Source organism: Drosophila willistoni, unplaced genomic scaffold (assembly GCF_018902025.1).
Source record: "Drosophila willistoni isolate 14030-0811.24 unplaced genomic scaffold, UCI_dwil_1.1 Seg765, whole genome shotgun sequence".
NCBI lineage: Eukaryota > Metazoa > Arthropoda > Insecta > Diptera > Drosophilidae > Drosophila > Drosophila willistoni.
Genome location: NW_025814669.1, coordinates 1 through 22,018, shown reverse-complemented (window position 1 = coordinate 22,018; position 22,018 = coordinate 1). Strand labels below are relative to the sequence as shown.

Below are 22,018 nucleotides of genomic sequence, written 5' to 3'. Positions count from 1 at the left end.
ATTGCGAATAAGAAAAAAAAGACACACAAAGAATAGCACTATAGCTAGTTATGAAGAGACGGTCTATTCTCTATGATCGGCTCGGTATAGTCGGTCTATTCCCTGTGATCTACTCGGTATCTTCTATTTAATCAGAGCAAATGACACTCTACATGGTACCGACAGATTAACCTGAGTCAAAAACTCATACGAGTCGATTTAACCAACAACCCTGGAGGAACATTTCTGATGGATAAACTCAGTCCCGGTTATAGTTTAATGATTATTTTATTTAATATTAGGATAAATATTAATTTTTAGATACTAGATTAAAAGGAATTAATTTTTAATGTATTTCGTCGATTTTGTTAACTCTTTTTTGTCGTCTTCAATTCGTCTTTTCCGATTTACTTTAATGGTTTTTTTTTGTTATGATTGAAGTTCAAAGCGAATTGTGATAAATAACTATGGTTTTGCTTGAACCAGTATTTATTTCAAAACGTAAGCAATGAACGGACTTATAAAATATATAAACAAACAATAAGCCAACATAACGGCTGTAATAACAGCTATAATCTTAGGTAAAATAGCTGGATGGTGGCTCAGAGAGACGTTGAATGTGATCGTGTGTGAATTTGACAAAAATATCATATTGCTCGGTCAGATTACTGGTCAATAGGGCCTCGTACAATTCACAGAGTTTATTCTCCGATTCTTTAATCATATTCTCGCAAATGAGCTGCACCTGCTTGAATGTGAAAAGACCCCTATCCGAATCCAGTTCCGCTTGACCTAGTATTGCGGCAAACTGCTTGGGTTTCTTTAGTGTTTTGATTGTATTATTAAGACCCTCGTATATTTGGTCAGGAGTGATTTTGAACTTTGAGAAGGGACTTGACTGTTTCCTGCTGCTGTGTTTTGCAAAGCGATAACAAGCAGCGTAAGGCAAATCCCATAATATGACTTTTGGCGTTTCAGAATTGCGGGTATTATGAGAATTTGAACTCAATCGACGACGCTTTGTTGGACATACATCCAATACATCCCAAGATACGATGCGTTTACGTGAATTAAAAGCCATTCCTTGGTTAATCAGCACAAATTTGTTAATAAGCACCCTAAAATTGCTACAAAGATGGTAATGAAGAAATTAATAGCAAGTTCTTGTTTCACATTCACAATTATTTACATTTTTGTTATCCACTTTTCATTTGTTTTTTTTTCGTTATGATAACGGATAAGACGAGTTCAGAATCTGAACTTCAGATTTATTTATGATTGAAATCAAAATGGAATCGTGAAAAGTATATGATTTTGCTTGAATAATAATTCTAGGGTTACCTGATTGGAACATTATTGTCGAAAATTTATCACGTTTGCTAAGATTTGAAATTTTCATCTACAAATTCAAATATGTCTACTCTGTCTACATGGTACCGACCTATTAACCTGAGACAATAACTCATGCGAGTCGATTTAACCAACAGACCTGGAAGAACAGTAAATTCACAACATAAAAGAAAGTTTTATACACAAGAGTTTGTGACATACCACCCATTGGTGATAACCGATTCCGAAAATTTCAAGCACTTATCTAGAACGTGATTTTTTATTTTATTGATTATTTTATTTAATATTAGGTTTCGTATTAATTTTCTTTCGTCGATTTTGTTAACTCTTTTTGTCTATGATTGAAGTTCAAAGTGAATTGTGATAAGCATTTGTGAACCAGTATTTATTTCAAAAAGTAAGCAATGAACGAATTTATAAATCATATAAACAAGCAATAAGCCAATATAACGCTACAGCTATAATCTTAGGTGAAATAGCTAGATTGTGGCTCAGAGCGACGTTGCATCTGATCGTGTGTGTATTTGACAAAGATATCATATTGCTCGGTCAGCTTACTGGTCAATAGGACCTCGTACAATTCACAGAGTTGATTCTCCGATTCTTTAATCATGTTCTCGCAAATGAGCTGCACATGCTTGAATGTGAAAAGACCCATTTCTGATTCCAGTTATGCTTGACCGAGAATAGCGGCAAACTGCTTGCGTTTGCACAAGAATGTGTCACTACCAATGGAAGATCATTTATAAATAGAGTGAATAGAAATGGACCCAAATGACTACCCTGAGGTACTCCAGAGGTCAATTGGATGGTCTTAGAAAATGAAGACTTAAGGAGGACCTTTTGTGTACGCATAGAAAAATATTGAAGAATCCAATCAAGGAAAAGGCTGGGAATGCCAAGTGCGTTCAACGTATGATTATCAGAGTCAAAGGCCTTGCTGAAGTCAGTATACATGCAGTCAGTTTTGCAGTCTTGAATCCTTTGATTGAGAGAGATGTAAATTCTAATAGGTTAGTAGTTGTCGATTTACGTTTTTAAACCCATGTTGGGAGGACGAAATATTTGAGCTACAGAAATTCTGATGAAGAGGAATAATATATGATTCCTTCCAGATAGACGGTGTAAACAAATTAAGTATTGGCTTACATAGGGCCTCTGCACAAAAACTTAATACGCAGGCTGGTATTGCGCCAGTTGCACATACTGGTTTCAAGGAACTGAGCACGCTAAGAACCGAACTTTCATCAAACATAAGGACTAAAATGCAGTTAGACGATTGCAAAAGATGAGGATAAGGATGATTTGCTTGATAAATCGAAGAGGACTAAGCTGTTTTGAAAAAATCAGCAAACATATCGGCAATTGCCTGATCAGTGTCAGCTCTATTGTTTTGGCAAGACAAGTAAGACGGGTGCACTGATGTCTTACGGTCCTAAGGTCCTTATAAGATAAATCGAGTTCTTCCAAATTCCGTTAGGAAGTCACTGATATTGACGATTGTCAACTTACTCAATTGCCCTACAAAGATATCTTAGAATCAGCCCGACTCAAGCCGTGGATGCATGCTTGTGATAAAACTGTGAGTTTCTGTTTGTAATATGTATTTGATAAGCAGTATTTGTATATGTATATCGAGATCGAGGTCGATCAGATGTCAGGATTGGCCGAATGTAAACATTAAGAATGTTTTAAAAAAGCCTGCTCCTCGTCTCAGCGGCGGGGTACGGGCACACTCTCTCAAAATATAGGCAGTAAGACCATATGTGCAATTAATAAAAACAGAAAGAAAATCCGAAAAAAAAAAGACAATCCCAAGGGATTAATTAATGAAAATAATAGAGAGTTTACAAATTAATAACTTTTTTTTCTGACTGACGCAAAGATAGTGTTTAATATATATATGTTAATGACTGTGCAAATTTGATCCAGAACGGGTCACTGTTATTGTAAGCCGTTATTTAGTGCAGGCCGATTCAATTGAATAAAACGTTTTTCCAGTAAGACGACTTAAGGAAAGAGTAACTTGCAAAGATGGGGTGGAAGTTATCTCAAGGTCTCTGGCGTTTATTCGATCTGACACCTTTTAAGTTCTGATTTTGTTATGACTGAAATCCAAAGCGAATTGTGGTTTTGCTTGAACCAGTCCACTTAACGGATTATAAAATATATAAACAAGCAATAAGTCAATATAACGCTACAGCTATAGTCGTAGGTGAAACAGCTGGATTGTGCCTCAGAGCGACGTTGAATGTGATCGTGTGTGAATTTGACAAAGATATCAGATTGCTCGGTCAGCTTACTGGTCAATAGGGCCTCGCACAATTCACAGAGTTGATACTCCGATTCTTTAATCATATTCTCGCACAATTCACAGAGTTGATACTCCGATTCTTTAATCATATTCTCGCAAATGAGCTGAACCTGCTTGAATGTGAAAAGACCCCTATCAGAATCCAGTTCCGCTTGACCTAGAATTGCGTCAAACTGCTTGGGTTTCTTTAGTGTTTCGATTGTATTATTAAGACCCTCGTATATTTGGTCAGGAGTGATTTTGAACTTTGAGAAGGGACTTGACTATTTCCTGCAGCTGTGTTTTGCAAAGCGATAACAAGCTGCCTAAGGTAAATCCCATTATTCAGTTTGGTATTAAGGTTGGATGTTTTAGCGGGCCCTCAAAAAAACACTCGACTTTTCACGTGATACTTCATTTATTTCTTGCACGTGTATTTCTTATGCTAATGGAGGGCTAAGTAGACTGTAAGCGAGTCGGTAGTTGAGCCGTAGTGTTTGTTAGCGAGCCGCTATAAATTAATCGCCCTTACTCGCAGTTGTAACCAAACTGTTCTGTCCGCTGCTTAGTAACAAGCATAAAACCTAACATGTAAGTTAAAAACGCAAGATGCAACGGTTAATTTCCCAGCACGTAGGCTGGCGCTTAAGTATAAGTATGGAAATGAAAGAAAATGAGTGATATGGGTTAACCCATTGGTGGCTGCGTCGGGTCTGCTGGGCAGTTAGCGGACCCCCCCCAGAGAAGCTGCTCTCTTCAGGGGGTTGTTTTGCTCCGTTACAGTCGACGACGTCGCGACGTCTTATACAGCTACTTTAGCCACGGGCCGTTGAAGAGTCCCGGTGGCGGTTCTGATGATCACTCGACGCACCTGTTTGTCTTTGCCCAGGATTGTTTTTTTCGGGGCAGAGTGTCGTCCAATATTACAACGACGTCTCCAGCTGCTATTGGTGGTCTCTTCGTAAACATTTTCCTCGCCTGGCTAAATCTGGAACGTATTCGCGTACCCATCGTCGCCAGAATTGATCGGCGAATTCTTGTACAGCTTGCCACATGTGCTGTACGGTGTGTGTGGTTTCGAAGACTGGTTTATAGCCGCTTGCTGATCCTAGTAGTAGATGGTTAGGGGTGATAGCCTCGTCGTCTTTGCTGTCCAGAGAGACAAAAGTAAGCGGTCTGGAATTTAGGATAAATTCCACTTCCCAGAGTGCGCTTTGTAGGCCCTGACTAGTGAATTTTCTCGCTGGGCAGATTGCGTAGAGTACAGTCTTGACGGAACGAACAAGTCGCTCCCATGCTCCCCCCATATGAGGAGCGGCTGGTAGATTAAATTTCCATTTGATGTCATCGAACGCTGGTTGCACGGCGTTGAAGTTGATCGTCTGCGCTTTGTCACAGATAATCTTTTCAGCAGCTTTGAAGTTAGTGCCATTGACGCTGTAAGTTTCTCTCGGGGCCCCGCGCCGATTGATGAAGTTTCGGATGCACATTATGCACGATGCAGTGTCGAAGGAGGCTGCCAGTTCTATATGCACTGCCTGTATGGTTAGGCAGGTGAAAATAACACCCCATCTTTTTTCGCTTCTCCGTCCTACAGCAAACAGGAAGGGCCCGAAGTAGTCGATACCGACGTAAGTGAAGGGACGTTGGTAGGCAGCCAGCCTGGCGATGGGCAAAGGAGCCACTTGCGGTGGAACAGGCATAGCGCTTTCATTTTTACAGCATTGGCAAGACTTCCGCATGCCTTTGTATAAGACTCGTAGGCGTGGTATGTAAAACATGCCTCGAATCCTGTTAATACACGTCTCATGGGATGTGTGGTGCATTTCCTGATGATACCAGTTCACTATGAGCCGAGTAATGTGGTGCCCATATGGGAGCAGTATTTGGTTTTGGCCGTTTAGGTTTTCTGCTCGCCCTCGTGTACGTAGGAGCTGGTTTTCGTCTAGGAAGATATTCCAACATATGAGTTTAGAATTTGTTTTTAAAGGTTTACCTCTCGTTAAGTTGCAAATTTCCGCGTTGAATGAGTGTGCGTGCCTGCGGAATCATCTCGTAAGACACCTCTGTAGGTGGCGATGCCTTCTTTTGTTTCGCTTTCAGTTTCTCAATGTAGAGAATAAAGCGCGCTAAAGCTCGATATAGCCTGCGCCAGTCGGAAATATATTTGGCCACTCGTGTTGATCCTGCAGCAAATAGTCTGGACCGTGTGGCCAAGTTTTATATTTATTGGCGTTGTTTGTTTTATTAGCAAGATCTGCAGGGTTAAGGTTGGTTGGAATCCAGTTCCATTGGCTAACGTTTGTGAATTCCAGTATTTCGCCCACGCGGTGCATGACGAATTGCTGAAACTTTCGTGGGTCCATACGAAGCCATTTGAGAACAGTCTTTGAGTCGGACCAATAACAACTTGAATTAATTGACAAACTTGGATTGCGTTGGATTCGGTTACTCAGCTGTGCTCCGATAACTGCGGCGTGCAGTTCCATCCTTGGTATAGATAGAGGACTCAACGGTGCCACTTTCGCCTTGGAGGCCACGAAGCTGAGGTAGGTTCTTTCCCCCTGGCGTATCCGAAGGTAGCAGACTGCTGCGTATGCCAATTCGCTGGCGTCAACGAACGTGTGCAACTGGACATCATGGAATTGATCGCTGCTGTTGAAATAACATCTCGGGATGGTCAATTCGGCGATTGTTGTAAGGATCCGTTTCCATCGTATCCATTTGGGTAACAATGCGTCGGGCAAACCAGTATCCCAGCCAATGCCGCTTCCCCAGACTTCTTGCAGTAGGATTTTTAGCTCTATTGTAAAGCATGAGATTAAGCCGAGTGGGTCGTACATTGACATAAGTACTTGCAAGAGCTCGCGTTTGGTTGGTGTTTTGTCGCTGTCTAAAACATTGCGCTTCAGCCTGGCGAACTTGCAGATGAATGTGAATACGTCGGAGTTCGGCACCCAATATAAGCCGAGTACCTTTTCTGTGGCGGTAATTTCGACAGCTTCGGCTATCAGCGAATCGCTCTTTAGTATTCGTAGGACCTCCTTTGAGTTCGAAGACCAATTGCGTATGTGGAAACCACCTGCTGCATGAATATCTCTGACTTGAGTTGCGATGTTTCCAACTTCCACGTAGTCGTCGCCACTGTATATAAAATCATCCACGTAGTGGTAGTCCTTCACGGCTTGTGCTGCTTGAGGGTACTGTTGGCAGAATCGATCTGCATTTTTGTCACGAATAAAGTGTGAAATGCAGGGTGCGCAATTGATTCCGAAAGTAAGCGCTTCCATAACATAGCATAGCATCGCAATTCAACTGCCGCCGTGTACAGACGTGTTTTTTTTTAATGCACTCCGCAAAAATTGAGTGTAAAAAAAAAAAGACCGCGTTTGCAAAAATTTGTGTAGGGCTCTCAGTCGCCTCAAAGACGCCTATTTACAATCATATTGCTATTAGAGCAATCTAATAAATATTAAGTTGCAACAGTGCGTAATTTTTACAAAAGCCATGTCCACCAATTCGGGCACAAGCTCTCTCGATCCCCACCAGTAACAGCTACAAGAACTAATTGTACAACAACAACGTGAGCGTCGACTCTCGGTCCAACGCAACAACGCGTACTTTTCGGTGGTGTCGCCGACCCCACTGAATGCAAACGTAAGCAATAACACCGAAAGTGTCAGCCACTCAGCAATCAACAGCAACTTACCGTGGAGAGAGCAGTGTGCTTCTCCATCAATATCGATAACTGGGTCACCGATTTCACCGACCAGCACCGTCAGCTCGTTGACAGCAACTACTGCAACGTCTGCAGAAGTATTGACCTGCCTCAACCCGTCAACGACAAGTCGCCCAGAGTCAGCTACAATAGTAAACCCAACGACTTCTGTCCAAACTGGAATGGATAGATATATTAAAATAACTAAGCGGAAGCTAAGCCCGCAAAAGAAAAAAAGTGGCAATACGCCGAAAATAACCAAACCAAATCGGGAATCGTTTTAAAATTCTTGCCGATCAGCAAGACGATCAAGCCGGCGCTGTAGATAAAGTTAAATCGGCTAGACCACCCCCTTTATACATCCGTGGAGCCAACTGCAGCGCCCTGGTTTCGAAGCTAGTAGAAACAATAGGGGCAAATAACTTTGTTGTAACCCCACTCAATAGGGGTAACATTAAAGAAATTAAATGTCAAACCCAAACTGAGGACAATTTCCGCATCATCGAAAAGTACTTCCGTAATGCTAACATCAACTTCTATACCTACCAACTAAAAAACAGTAATTGTCTCCAGGTTGTGTTAAAGGGGATTGAGCCATCGGTCCCTACTCAAGAAATAGCAGATGCGTTGGTCGAAAAAGGGTTTGCGGTCAAGTCCGTTGTCAACATCATCAACAGGAACCAAGTCGCACAGCCGCTCTTTAAAATCGAGCTCCAACCTAATGCAAAGCGGTCGAAGCCAAATGAAGTGCACCCGATCTGCAACCTACAGCTTCTATTGCACAGAAGAATCACCGTGGAGGAGTCCCATAAGAGACGCCAACCACCGTAGTGTAAAAACTGCCAGGAATACAACCACACCTCTAACAATTGCAATCTTAGGTCAGTGTGTGTTGGCTGCGGCGAACATCATGAAGATGGCATTTGCACCAAGGACAGAAACAACGTCGCACTGAGGCTATGCAGCAACTGTGGAGGGAAGCACACGGCCAACTACAGAGGATGTCCTGTCTTCAAGGATCTTAAATCGCACCTAAACGGGCGCAAACCCCCAGCTGGACCAAAAATCACCTTCAACGCCTCCAAAACTACACCGGAGGTTTTCTTTGCCAAGGCTGTTAGATCATCCAACATGACTGCTACAACCAGTCCTAGTGTATCCTTCGCTAGTGTGCTCCGAACTGGACAGACGGAGCCCGCGAAAAAGACCCCGTCTCTCCACCATCTACAGAATCCGCAACCTAGCGCACCAGAGCTTGGCCAGCAAACTTCAAGTGGTTTAGAGGCCCTATTGATCTCACTCAATCAAAACATGACCACTTTTATGACGTTCATGCAAAACTGTATGCACGAACTGATGCGGAATCAAAACCTGCTAATCCAGAAGCTTATCGAGAATAAATAATGGCTTCCCTACGTCTATGTCTTTGGAATGCTAACGGCATCTCCAAGCACAAAAATGAACTGCAACTATTCCTAGACTCAAGTGAAATCGACGTTTTGCTGATTTCGGAAACACATTTAACATCAAAAAATAATTTTCAAATACCAAAATATACCTTCTACGCAACAAACCATCCAGACGGAAAAGCTCATGGCGGGACTGGTATTCTAATCAAAAACCGTATAAAACACTCGTTCCTCAACAGATTTGAAACACAATACCCACAAGCAACTGCTATAACCGTCCAAACCAGCTGCGGCAACACTACATTGGTTGCCCTGTACTGCCCACCACGCGTCTCAATCTCGGAAAAGGAATTTACCGATTTCTTTAACACACTCGGAGATCGCTTCATTGCAGCAGGGGACTATAACGCCAAACATACGCACTGGGGATCTCGCCTGGTAAATCCTAAAGGCAAGCAGTTGTACAACACAATAGTCAACCCTCTCAATAAGATGGATTGCGTCTCACCGGGTAGGCCTACTTATTGGCCCACAGATCCACAGAAAGTGCCTGACTTGATTGATTTCGCAGTAACCAAGAGGATTCCACGTAATCGGATCACTGCGGAAACACTGCTATATTTAACTTCCGATCACTCTCCAGTGCTATTCACATTATTAACAAGACCTCAAGTACTTGATCGCCCATATAGGCTTACAAACAACAAAACAAATTGGCTTAAATTTAAAATTTACATGAGTGCCCACATTGACTGTTCGCCGAAACTGGATGCAGCAGAGGACATTGATATGTGCGTCTCTGCACTTGAGTCGATGATGGGAGCTGCAGCAAGAGTATCTACTCCACATGCCTCTTCTTACACCAAACCTGTTGACAGGCCTACGAACCGGCGGATAGAACAATTAGTAACGGAAAAACGACGTCTAAGAAGAGAATGGCAGATTACTCGATCACCAGCAGCAAAACTTCGCCTAAGGCAAAGTTCCTACATAGACATTTTTACCGATAAGGAGTCCAACCGGTGGATGGGCCCGCAGTGACGAAGAGAGGGCATCCGTATTTGCCACACATCTTAAAATGGTTTTCCAGCCAAATCCAACATCAAACTCATCTGGACTTCCCCCTTCGAGCACATTAACGGATAGTGAGTAATCGAAAGTCCAATCGGCCGAGATCACTGCTGTTATTAAAAACCACATAAAACCGAAAAAAGCCCCTGGCCATGACCTAATCACACCGAAAATGATCCTAGAACTCCCTATCATCGCCATACAATATATCTGCAAACTGTTTAACGCTATAATAAAAATTGGCTACTTCCCAAGAAAATGGAAAAAGTCCACTATCATCATGATTCCTAAAGTGGGAAAGGACAAAACCCAGCCATCGTCCTATAGGCCAATTAGTTTGCTGCCAAGTCTTTCGAAGCTTTTTGAAAAGGTCCTGCAGATCCGACTAAACTCATTTCTGGCATCGGAGAAAACAATCCCTTCACACCAGTTCGGCTTCCGCGAAAAACATGGTACAATTGAACAAGTCAATCGCATCCGAAATACGAACAGCATTCGAACTAAAAGAATACGGCTGTGCGGCTGTCTTTCTTGACGTTGCCCAGGCTTTCGATAGAGTTTGGCTGGAGGGTCTGATGTTCAAAATCCGGCAAAAACTGCCACAGTACACCCACGAACTCATGGAATCTTACCTTTACAATAGGAAATTCGCTGGAAGATGTAATGGCTCCGTCTCGGCTGATTTTGAAATCAAAGCTGGTGTACCGCAAGGCAGTGTACTCGGCCCATTGCTCTACCTGCTGTACACTGCAGACTTACCAACGAGTTTAGGACTTACAACATCCACTTTTGCCGATGACACGGCAATCCTTAGCAGATGCAAATGCCCAATACAAGCTTCTGCAAAATTAGAGGAACACCTTAAGGTGGTAGAGGAATGGCTAGCAACCTGGCGTATCCGGGTCAACGAGCAGAAATGCAAACATGTTACATTTACGCTTAACAGAAGAAACTGTCCAGCTCTAACGCTAAACAACGTACCACTTCCTCAAGCAGTGGATGTCACTTACCTTGCCTGTCACTTGGCATCCACCTAGACAGAAGACTAACTTGGCGCAAGCACATCGAAGCAAAAAAGTCACAGCTTAAACTGAAAGCGAGTAGCCTACATTGGATCATCAATGCTCGGTCCCCTCTACGTCTGGAGTATAAAGTCCACCTATACAACTCCGTACTGAAACCCATCTGGACTTACGGAGCCGTACTATGGGGAAATGCAAGTACCAGCAATGTCGATATTATTCAAAGAGCGCAGTCGAAGATTTTAAGATCAATCACGGGGGCCCCGTGGTATATACGAAACGACAACATTCAAAATGATCTAAATATACCTAGCGTAAAATCTGAAATAGGTACTCAACAACTAAAGTATTCTGCGAAACTGGATGCACACCCAAAAGTTCTTGCCAATTGCCTTACGCGAACTAATAATAGAACTCGTCTTAAAAGAAATGACAGACCAACCCAATAACAAGTGATTAGGGCCGCCTGCAATATCCCCAGGATTTATCTTAGTACTAGACTAAGAAAATATCTCAAACTTGTTGTTAGGCTCTAATTTAAGAGTAGATTCAACAAATATATATTAAACGTTAAAAAAAAAAAATAACATAGACGTTAGGCTCTTGCCTCTCGGATTTGCTGTCGAACCACAGAAACCTTTGCGCATGGGTGTCTGCTGGTCTCACTCGGATCTGGTGGAACATCTCGGCGATATCGCCACAGACCGCCACTCGTCCCACTCGGAATGAGAGCAAGAGGTCAAACAGGGAGTTTAGGAGATCTGGACCACTCCAGATGTAGTCATTCAGGGCCTTGCCGCCGGATTGGGCGGTTTATTTGGATTTTTAGTTATGAAGGTTGGTAGATACCATGTCCGTCTGTTTGGTGCAACTATTTCCTCTGGCGTCAGCATGCGAGCATAGCCCTTTTCGACGAGGTTTTCGATTTGCTTGGTGATTTGCTCCTTCAACTGTGGTTATCGGGAAAATTGCTTTTGTAGGCATTAAAGCCGTTTTAGTGCGTCTGCGTAGCTATCAGGTAATAAAACTTCAGGGTCTTTCCACATTTGACCGACCTCATACCTGCCATTCTTCAAGGCGGTATTAGATTCGAGTCTGGTTAGAGCTTGAGTTTCTTCTGGTGATGATAGTGGTTTTGCTGTGGTAGCGTCTAATGCGAACGCTTGTTTGATGATCTCATGCAGCTTGGCGTCTGCGTCTCTGCATCCACACATGTGAACGCTGACATTAGCTCTAGTGGCCCTTGATAGCGTGGAGCTTTGTAGTGCCCATCCCAGCACGTCTATGACGCTATTGGTTGGTGTCATGCCCCCTCTTTGATTTTAAGGGGTACGGTGAGGTTTCAGTTATTTGTGCCGATTAGGATGGTAGTCCCGCTAGGTGGGGAAATTCGTTGGCGAGAGCCCTTATGTCCCTTTATGTGCCCTTATGTGAACCTCTTCCAAGTAGAATTGATTGCCATTATGTGGATTGGCAATTGTAAGCGTGATACGTTGGATCTGGAACGCCTTTTAAGCCGAGCTGCTTAAAGACCTTGTTGTCGATGAGAGTTAGTGCCGATCCCTCATCGGCATGGATGATTTGTATTGGAATGACACGGAAATATGTTGAGCCAGACTCTCTGGATCGCTGGGTGTGCTTGCCCTCCAGCGTATGCACGTTGGTGACCATAGCTGGCCTGTGTTGGCTGCTGGATTTCGCAGCTTTTGGTATTGGTTGCATCTCGTGGATCAATGGGTGATGTTTGTTTCGGCAGCCGCGTATGCCGCAAACCTTTTCACGTTGGCACTTTTGTTGATGACGGTTTAGGCATTGTTGGCAGAGCTTGTGATTTTTCAGAAAAGACATCTTTCGTTGATGTGGCGTGGCTTTGAACGATGGGCAGCTGTGTATTTTGTGCCCAGGTTCGTTACAAACGACGCACATAATTTCCTTGACCTGCTCTTTAGGGGCACCTAAAGGGGCACCTGAGTGGCACCTGATTTAGGCTTCCGCTCTTCATATAGTAAAGCGGCGATGTTACCTGGCTTGCTGTTTCAGCTATGTCGTAGATCCATTTGCTAAAAGATTCCATTGATGGTATCTTAGTGTCTTTGCGAAACATTGCCCACTGCAGCTTCAGTTGTGTGGGGAGTTTCTCTAGTAGCTCTTGTACGAGCATTGGGTTCTGCATGTAACCTGTGAGTCCACATGCTTCCATCATTGAGTAGATGTTTCGTACACACAGTGCGTATTGGATAAGTGGTTCAATCTTATCTTTTATTGCGGGTAGTTGCCGCGTTTTTTCCAGTAAGTTGTGCAAAATATGCTCTGGAAATGTTTGTATGATTTCAGGGACCATTGCTGGTAAAAGGAGTTTGGATTAAACTAACTCACGAGTTTTTCCCTTTAGGCTACCTTGCAGCCGCATAAGATTTTCTGCATTCGTATACCCGGCGATTTCCGTACTGTATTTCTTATGCTAATGGTAGGCTAAGTAGGTTGTAAGCGAGCCGGTAGTTGAGCCGTAGTGGTTGTAAGCGAGCCGCTATAAATTAATCGCCCTTCCTCGCAGTTGTAACTAAACTGTTCTGTCCGCTGCTTAGTAACAAGCATAGAACCTAACATGTAAGTTAAAAACGCAAGATGCAACGGTTAATTTCCCAGCACGTAGGCTGGCGCTTAAGTATAAGTATGAAAATGAAAGAGAATGAGTGATATGGGTTAACCCATTGGTGGCTGCGTCGGGTCTGCAGGGCAGTTAGCGGATTTCGGCGGCAACACCCATAATGCGACCTTTGGCTTTTCAGAATTGCATGTATTATGAGAATTTAATCTTAAACGACAACGCTTTTTGGGACATTCATCCAATGCATCCCAAGATACGATAAGTTTACAAAATTAAAAGCCATTCCTTGGTTAATCAGCACAAATTTTTTAATCATCACCCTAAAAATGCAAATTTAAGTCATCCAAATCAAATCGTGAAAAGCAACTATCATTATGCTTAAATAATAATTCTCGGGTTACTTGATTGGAATATTATTGTCCAAAATCCATCCCGTTTGCTAATTTGGCAAAATTTTATCTACGATTTTAAATACTATCAACAACAATCTATGCCAGACTTTCGTTGCTTTCTTGACTCCGTACAAAATTATCTCCAAAAACTATGATAATAATTCGAGAATGTTGACGATACTATGCGAGATACGTTCAAGCACCCTACGAAAACAGGTTAAAGCCTGCTTCTCGGTGGCCAAAGCATATAAAGCACGGCATGAATTGCGAATAAGAAAAAAAAGACACACAAAGAATAGCACTATAGCTAGTTATGAAGAGACGGTCTATTCTCTGTGATCTGCTCGGTATAGTCGGTCTATTCCCTGTGATCTACTCGGTATCTTCTATTTAATCAGACCAAATGACACTCTACATGGTACCGACAGATTAACCTGAGTCAAACACTCATACGAGTCGATTTAACCAACAACCCTGGAGGAACATTTCTGATGAATAAACTCAGTCCCGGTTATAGTTTAATGATCATTTTATTTAATATTAGGATAAGTATTAATTTTTAGATACTAGATTAAAATGAATTAATTTTTAATGTATTTCGTCGATTTTGTTTGTTTTCCGATTTACTTTTATGGCTCTTTTTGTTATGATTGAAGTTCAAAGCGATAAATAAGATAAATAAGTTCAATTGTGATAAATAACTATGGTTTTTCTTGAACCCGTATTTATTTCAAAAAGTAAGCAATGAACGGACTTATAAAATATATAAACAAGCAATAAGCCAACATAGCGCTACACCTGTAATCTTAGGTAAAATAGCTGGATGGTGGCCCAGAGAAACGTTGAATATGATCGTGTGTGAATTTGACAAAAATATCATATTGCTCGGTCAGATTACTGGTCAATAGGGCCTCGTACAATTCACAGAGTTTATTCTCCGATTCTTTAATCATATTCTCGCAAATGAGCTGCACCTGCTTGAATGTGAAAAGACCCCTATCCGAATCCAGTTCCGCTTGACCTAGAATTGCGGCAAACTGCTTGGGTTTCTTTAGTGTTTTGATTGTATTATTAAGACCCTCGTATATTTGGTCAGGAGTGATTTTGAACTTTGAGAAGGGACTTGACTGTTTCCTGCTGCTGTTTTTTGCAAAGCGATAACAAGCAGCGTAAGGCAAATCCCATAATGTGGCTTTTGGCGTTTCAGAATTGCGGGTATCATGAGAATTTGAACTCAATCGACGACGCTTTGTTGGACATACATCCAATGCATCCCAAGATACGATACGTTTACGTGAATTAAAAGCCATTCCTTGGTTAATCAGCACAAATTTGTTAATAAGCACCCTAAAATTGCTACAAAGATGGTAATGAAGAAATTAATAGCAAGTTCTTGTTTCACATTCACAATTATTTACATTTTGGTTTTCCACTTTTTATTTGTTTTTTTTTCGTTATGATAACGGATAAGACGAGTTCAGATTTATTTATGATTGAAATCGAAATCGAATCGTGAAAAGTATATGATTTTGCTTGAATAATAATTCTAGGGTTACCTGATTGGAACATTATTGTCGAACATTTATCACGTTTGGTAAGATTTGAATTTTTCATCTACAAATTCAAATATGTCTACTCTGTCTACATGGTAAGGACCTATTAACCTGAGACAATAACTCATGCGAGTCGATTTAACCAACAGCCCTGGAGGAACAGCAAATTAACAACATAAAAGAAAGTTTTATACACAAGAGTTTGTTACATACCACACATTGGTGATAACCAATTCCCCAAATTTCAAGGACTTATCTAGAACGTGATTTTTTATGATTATTTTATTTAATATTAGGATTCGTATTAATTTTCTTTCGTCGATTTTGTTAACTCTTTTTGTCTATGATTGAAGTTCAAAGTGAATTGTGATAAATAACTATGGTTTTGCTTGAACCAGTATTTATTTCAAAACGTAAGCAATGACCGGATTTATAAATCATATAAACAAACAATAAGCTAATATAACGCTACAGCTATAATCTTAGGTGAAATAGCTGGATTGTGGTTCAGAGCGACGTCGAATCTGATCGTGTGTGAATTTGACACAGATATCATATTGCTCGGTCAGCTTACTGGTTAATAGGACCTCGTAGAATTCACAGAATTCATTCTCCGATTCTTTAATCATATTCTCGCAAATGAGCTGCACATGCTTGAATGTAAAAATACCCATTTCTGGTTCCAGTTCTGCTTGACTCAGAATAGCGGCAAACTGCTTGCGTTTGCACAAGAATGTGTCACTACCAATGGAAGATCATTTATAAAAAGAGAGAACAGAAATGGACTCAAATGACTACCATGAGGTACTCCAGAGGTCAATTGGATGGTTTTAGAAAATGAAGACTTAAGGAGGACCTTATGATTATCAGAGTAAAAGGCCTTGCTGAAGTCAGTAAGTATACATGAAGTCAGTTTTCACGGCAGTCTTGAATCCTTTGATTGAAAGAGATGTAAATTCTAATAGCTTAGTAGTTGTCGATCTACGTTTTTAAACTCATATTGGGAGGACGAAATATTTGAGCTACAGAAATGCTGCAATTGAGCAGTTATTATTTTCTCAAATGCTTTGGGTATGGCAGACAATTTAGAAATACCCGTTTAATTGGAGGCTCCGGACTTTACCCCTTTTTATGAAGAGGAATAATACATGATTCCTTCCAGATAGACGGTGTAAACAAATTAAGTATTGGTATTACATAGGGCCTTTGCACAAAAACTTAATACGCAGTCTGGTATTGCGCCAGGTGCACATACTGGTTTCAAGGAACTGAGCACGCTAAGAACCGAACTTTCATCAAACATAAGGACTAAAATGCAGTTAGACGATTGTAAAAGATGAGGAGAAGGATGTTTTGCTTGATAGATCGAGGAGGACTAAGCTGTTTTGAAAAAATCAGCAAACATGTCGGCAATTGCCTCTGTGATCGGCTCGGTATAGACGGTCTATTCCCTGTGATCTGCTCGGTATCTTCTATTTAATCAGAGCAAATGACACTCTACATGGTACCGACAGATTAACCTGAGTCAAAAACTCATACGAGTCGATTTAACAAACAACCCTGGAGGAACATTTCTGATGGATAAACTCAGTCCCGGTTATAGTTTAATGATTATATTATTTAATATTAGGATAAGTATTAATTTTTAGATACTAGATTAAAATGAATTAATTTTTAATGTATTTCGTCGATTTTGTTTGTTTTCCGATTTACTTTTATGGCTCTTTTTGTTATGATTGAAGTTCAAAGCGATAAATAAGATAAATAAGTTCAATTGTGATAAATAACTATGGTTTTTCTTGAACCCGTATTTATTTCAAAACGTATGCAATGAACGGACTTATAAAATATATAAACAAGCAATAAGCCAACATAACGCTACAGCTGTAATCTTAGGTAAAATAGCTGGATGGTGGCTCAGAGAGACGTTGAATATGATCGTGTGTGAATTTGACAAAAATATCATATTGCTCGGTCAGATTACTGGTCAATAGGGCCTCGTACAATTCACAGAGTTTATTCTCCGATTCTTTAATCATATTCTCGCAAATGAGCTGCACCTGCTTGAATGTGAAAAGACCCCTATCCGAATCCAGTTCCGCTTGACCTAGAATTGCGGCAAACTGCTTGGGTTTCTTTAGTGTTTTGATTGTATTATTAAGACCCTCGTATATTTGGTCAGGAGTGATTTTGAACTTTGAGAAGGGACTTGACTGTTTCCTGCTGCTGTTTTTTGCAAAGCGATAACAAGCAGCGTAAGGCAAATCCCATAATGTGGCTTTTGGCGTTTCAGAATTGCGGGTATTATGAGAATTTGAACTCAATCGACGACGCTTTGTTGGACATACATCCAATGCATCCCAAGATACGATACGTTTACGTGAATTAAAAGCCATTCCTTGGTTAATCAGCACAAATTTGTTAATAAACACCCTAAAATTGCTACAAAGATGGTAATGAAGAAATTAATATCAAGTTCTTGTTTCACATTCACAATTATTTACATTTTGGTTTTCCACTTTTTATTTGTTTTTTTTTTTCGTTATGATAACGGATAAGACGAGTTCAGATTTATTTATGATTGAAATCGAAATCGAATCGTGAAAAGTATATGATTTTGCTTGAATAATAATTCTAGGGTTACCTGATTGGAACATTATTGTCGAACATTTATCACGTTTGGTAAGATTTGAATTTTTCATCTACAAATTCAAATATGTCTACTCTGTCTACATGGTAAGGACCTATTAACCTGAGACAATAACTCATGCGAGTCGATTTAACCAACAGCCCTGGGGGAACAGCAAATTAACAACATAAAAGAAAGTTTTATACACAAGAGTTTGTTACATACCACACATTGGTGATAACCAATTTCCAAAATTTCAAGGACTTATCTAGAACGTGATTTTTTATTATTATTTTATTTAATATTAGGATTCGTATTAATTTTCTTTCGTCGATTTTGTTAACTCTTTTTGTCTATGATTGAAGTTCAAAGTGAATTGTGATAAATAACTATGGTTTTGCTTGAACCAGTATTTATTTCAAAGCGTAAGCAATGACCGGATTTATAAATCATATAAACAAACAATAAGCTAATATAACGCTACAGCTATAATCTTAGGTGAAATAGCTGGATTGTGGTTCAGAGCGACGTTGAATCTGATCGTGTGTGAATTTGACACAGATATCATATTGCTCGGTCAGCTGACTGGTTAATAGGACCTCGTAGAACCGTTCCAGTTCTGTTTGACCCAGAATAGCGGCAAACTGCTTGCGTTTGCACAAGAATGTGTGGTAGTGACCAATGGAAGATCATTTATTAAAGAGTGAATAGAAATGGACTCAAATGACTACCATGAGGTACTCCAGAGGTCAATTGGATGGTTTTAGAAAATGAAGACTTAAGGAGGACCTTATGATTATCAGAGTCAAAGGCCTTGCTGAAGTCAGTATACATGAAGTCAGTTTTCACGGCAGTCTTGAATCCTTTGATTGAAAGAGATGTAAATTCTAATAGCTTAGTAGTTGTCGATCTACGTTTTTAAACTCATATTGGGAGGACGAAATATTTGAGCTACAGAAATGCTGCAATTGAGCAGTTATTATTTTCTCAAATGCTTTGGGTATGGCAGACAATTTAGAAATACCCGTTTAATTGGAGGCTCCGGACTTTACCCTTTTTATGAAGAGGAATAATACATGATTCCTTCCAGATAGACGGTGTAAACAAATTAAGTATTGGCTTACATAGGGCCTCTGCACAAAATCTTAATACGCAGGCTGGTATTACGCCAGGTGCACATACTGGTTTCAAGGAACTAAGCACGCTAAGAACCGAACTTTCATCAAACATAAGGACTAAAATGCAGTTAGACGATTGTAAAAGATGAGGAGAAGGATGTTTTGCTTGATAAATCGAGGAGGACTAAGCTGTTTTGAAAAAATCAGCAAACATGTCGGCAATTGCCTCTGTGATCGGCTCGGTATAGACGGTCTATTCCCTGTGATCTGCTCGGTATCTTCTATTTAATCAGAGCAAATGACACTCTACATGGTACCGACAGATTAACCTGAGTCAAAAACTCATACGAGTCGATTTAACCAACAACCCTGGAGGAACATTTCTGATGGATAAACTCAGTCCCGGTTATAGTTTAATGATTATTTTATTTAATATTAGGATAAGTATTAATTTTTAGATACTAGATTAAAATGAATTAATTTTTAATGTATTTCGATTTTGTTAACTCTTTTTGTCGTCTTCAATTCGTCTTTTCCTATTTACTTTTATGGCTTTTTTTGTTATGATTGAAGTTCAAAGCAAATTGTGATAAATAACTATGGTTTTGCTTGAACCCGTATTTATTTCAAAACGTAAGCAATGAACGGACTTATAAAATATAAATTAAACACCTCCTTCACTCACGGGTTAAAAAAATGAATTTTTATTTATAAAGTCACTTTTATTACAATACAGTATGTTTTAATTATAACTGAAAGATGCTGACTTTGGTGAGCGAATTCGGAGGAGTTCAAGCGAAGTTACCGGTTGGTTTGTACTTAGGCTCAAGACTGATTTGCTATGGTTCGATTATGTTGGATGAAGGCTTGGGTAATCGACGTCGTCGCAGGCGGCGGCGTTGGCTGAGTCCAATAGTCCACTTTAAGTGCGTGGGACCATTCTTTGTTTACACAAGTGTTCAGGACCATTCTTTGTTTATTGCCGAAATTTGTGGCTTGATTCTGAGTATGCACCGAAGCCGACACCATTCTTCTAGGGCCTGGGAAAATGGGGTGCAGGCTTATTGTTTATCCTAGCGATCGGACTGTTACTTGAGATTGGCGATCATGCGACAAATGGGCATGTGACGATTGAGTGGGGTTGACCAATGGGTATTGCATGTGATGATGAAATAGGGTCGGCCAATGGGCATGCGGTTAATGGTATGAGTTGTGATAGAAGTGCTTAACTCCTCCCCCTTTAAGTGCGGACGTCCTCGGTCGCAACAACATATTGGACAGGCCCGATTGAGACTTCCATTGGTGGACCATGGTTGAATGTTCCGTTGCTGCAGTATTTTTTGATGATGCAATATGTTATCATTGCAGCTGCTAGAAGGGTTAGAATAATCCAGTTTGATGAAGACATAATCAAGTTGTTTCTTTGGATACGCTCCAGATTATTAGTATTATTGATGTGTAACTCCTTGATCATTTCCAGCGATAGCTTTTCACCTCTCTGCTGCTTATTTGATAGTAATTGTAACAGCGGTGGTTGAACTTCGACTTCAAAGCGTGTCTTCACAATATACCAGGAGTCTTCTATAATGACTGTCGCGTTTTCCGCTTGGATTATGAAGGTGCCTTCTAGGGTGATGTTTTCTCCATTGATGCTGATGTCCCTTGGAATTGGTTCAGCAGCAAGGTACCGGGCATTATTTCCGAATGAGATTTTACGTGCTGGTTGTTGATGACCTTACATTGGGGATTCCTTCTTTGCAAGTAGGCTCCTATACATTTGCTGTTTTCTAAATTAGTCAGATCTTCCAGTTTACAAATTGTCTTACCATTATGAATTTTACAATTACTCTTATTGGTTAACCCGAAATATTTCTTGTTACATTTCATGATGTTTTCATAGTCTATTTCTTCTATAAATTTTTGATATTTAATTGGTATTGCTAGGATTTGTTTACAAATTTCATTAATTACTCTGGGGAGGCTAACAATATAAAGGAGTGATTTACCATCTGAGGCTACACTGACCTCAGCAAACTCTATTAATTCTTCAATGTTTATAAATGTTAAACTTTCTTCTTTCATTGTTTCGATGAAATCTATTTCGGTAGAGGATAATATTAGTGAATTTACTGTATTGGCCTTGGCCCAATCGATTGCATAGATAATATTTGTTATTTCTTCTCTTAGGAGACTCAATTTAAATTTGGTTATTTCAATTTCTTTTGACTTATTGTTAGATTCGGGTCTACCTTTAATTAATATGGTATTAGTTATTTTAATTAAATCGTTTATCTTATTTTCTATTAGATTATTAATTACGACCTGCCGATTATTGCTTACCAATTGTTCATTGATCTTATTTACCACAATCATATGATCCTCGTGATCAGGTGTGCCCGCTAACCATTTCCACGCCGTGCCAAGTATATCAAGCGATCTTTTGTTTCTAAACTGCATCGGCTGAAGCCTCCTCAGTTCATTCTGTATCCGCGTTATCTCATAGGCCAAAAAGGCTGATACGGACTTAGGTTTGTCGAATTTTTGACGACTTCTTTTAAACGGATATGGACATTTGATATTTTTCTAGTTCGATGACATGGACGATTTTAAAGGTTCCATTCTGGCGCGCGGCTAATCCAGTTTCCAACATGACCACTCTTGACTTAGTGTAGTTTAATATGGTTGTGTGACCCCAGCAAAGTGGTAACATAAGCAATCTGTCGGAAGAGGATGTTTATCAATATTTCAAGTGGTTTTTATGAACTATCCTGCCTGACCTGGTTTTAATTTTGGTATTAAGATCTTCGGCTACTATTTCTTTTTTGTATCTAGACGTTAGTTTCGAACCTAATCGTTTATTAATCCTAACGTAGATG

At 40.3% G+C, this 22,018-nt stretch overlaps 3 protein-coding genes across 3 annotated transcripts; all 3 read right to left on the bottom strand.

Moving 5' to 3' along the window:
- Positions 1–431: 431 nt before the first annotated feature.
- On the bottom strand, positions 432–1,288 carry LOC111519137 (akirin-like). The gene is made up of 2 exons (XM_023178213.2): positions 1,169–1,288; positions 432–1,106 (listed from the first exon to the last, which is right to left on the bottom strand). The coding sequence occupies exon 2, from the start codon at positions 1,058–1,060 to the stop codon at positions 557–559; it is 504 nt and encodes a 167-aa protein (XP_023033981.1). The 5' UTR covers positions 1,061–1,106; positions 1,169–1,288; the 3' UTR covers positions 432–556.
- A 13,252-nt stretch (positions 1,289–14,540) lies between these two features.
- Positions 14,541–15,403, bottom strand: LOC124461952 (akirin-like). The gene is made up of 2 exons (XM_047013353.1): positions 15,261–15,403; positions 14,541–15,198 (listed from the first exon to the last, which is right to left on the bottom strand). The coding sequence occupies exon 2, from the start codon at positions 15,150–15,152 to the stop codon at positions 14,649–14,651; it is 504 nt and encodes a 167-aa protein (XP_046869309.1). The 5' UTR covers positions 15,153–15,198; positions 15,261–15,403; the 3' UTR covers positions 14,541–14,648.
- A 1,766-nt stretch (positions 15,404–17,169) lies between these two features.
- Positions 17,170–18,043, bottom strand: LOC124461951 (akirin-like). Its single transcript, XM_047013352.1, has 2 exons — positions 17,900–18,043; positions 17,170–17,837 (listed from the first exon to the last, which is right to left on the bottom strand). The coding sequence occupies exon 2, from the start codon at positions 17,789–17,791 to the stop codon at positions 17,288–17,290; it is 504 nt and encodes a 167-aa protein (XP_046869308.1). The 5' UTR covers positions 17,792–17,837; positions 17,900–18,043; the 3' UTR covers positions 17,170–17,287.
- Between the last annotated feature and the right edge of the window lie 3,975 nt (positions 18,044–22,018).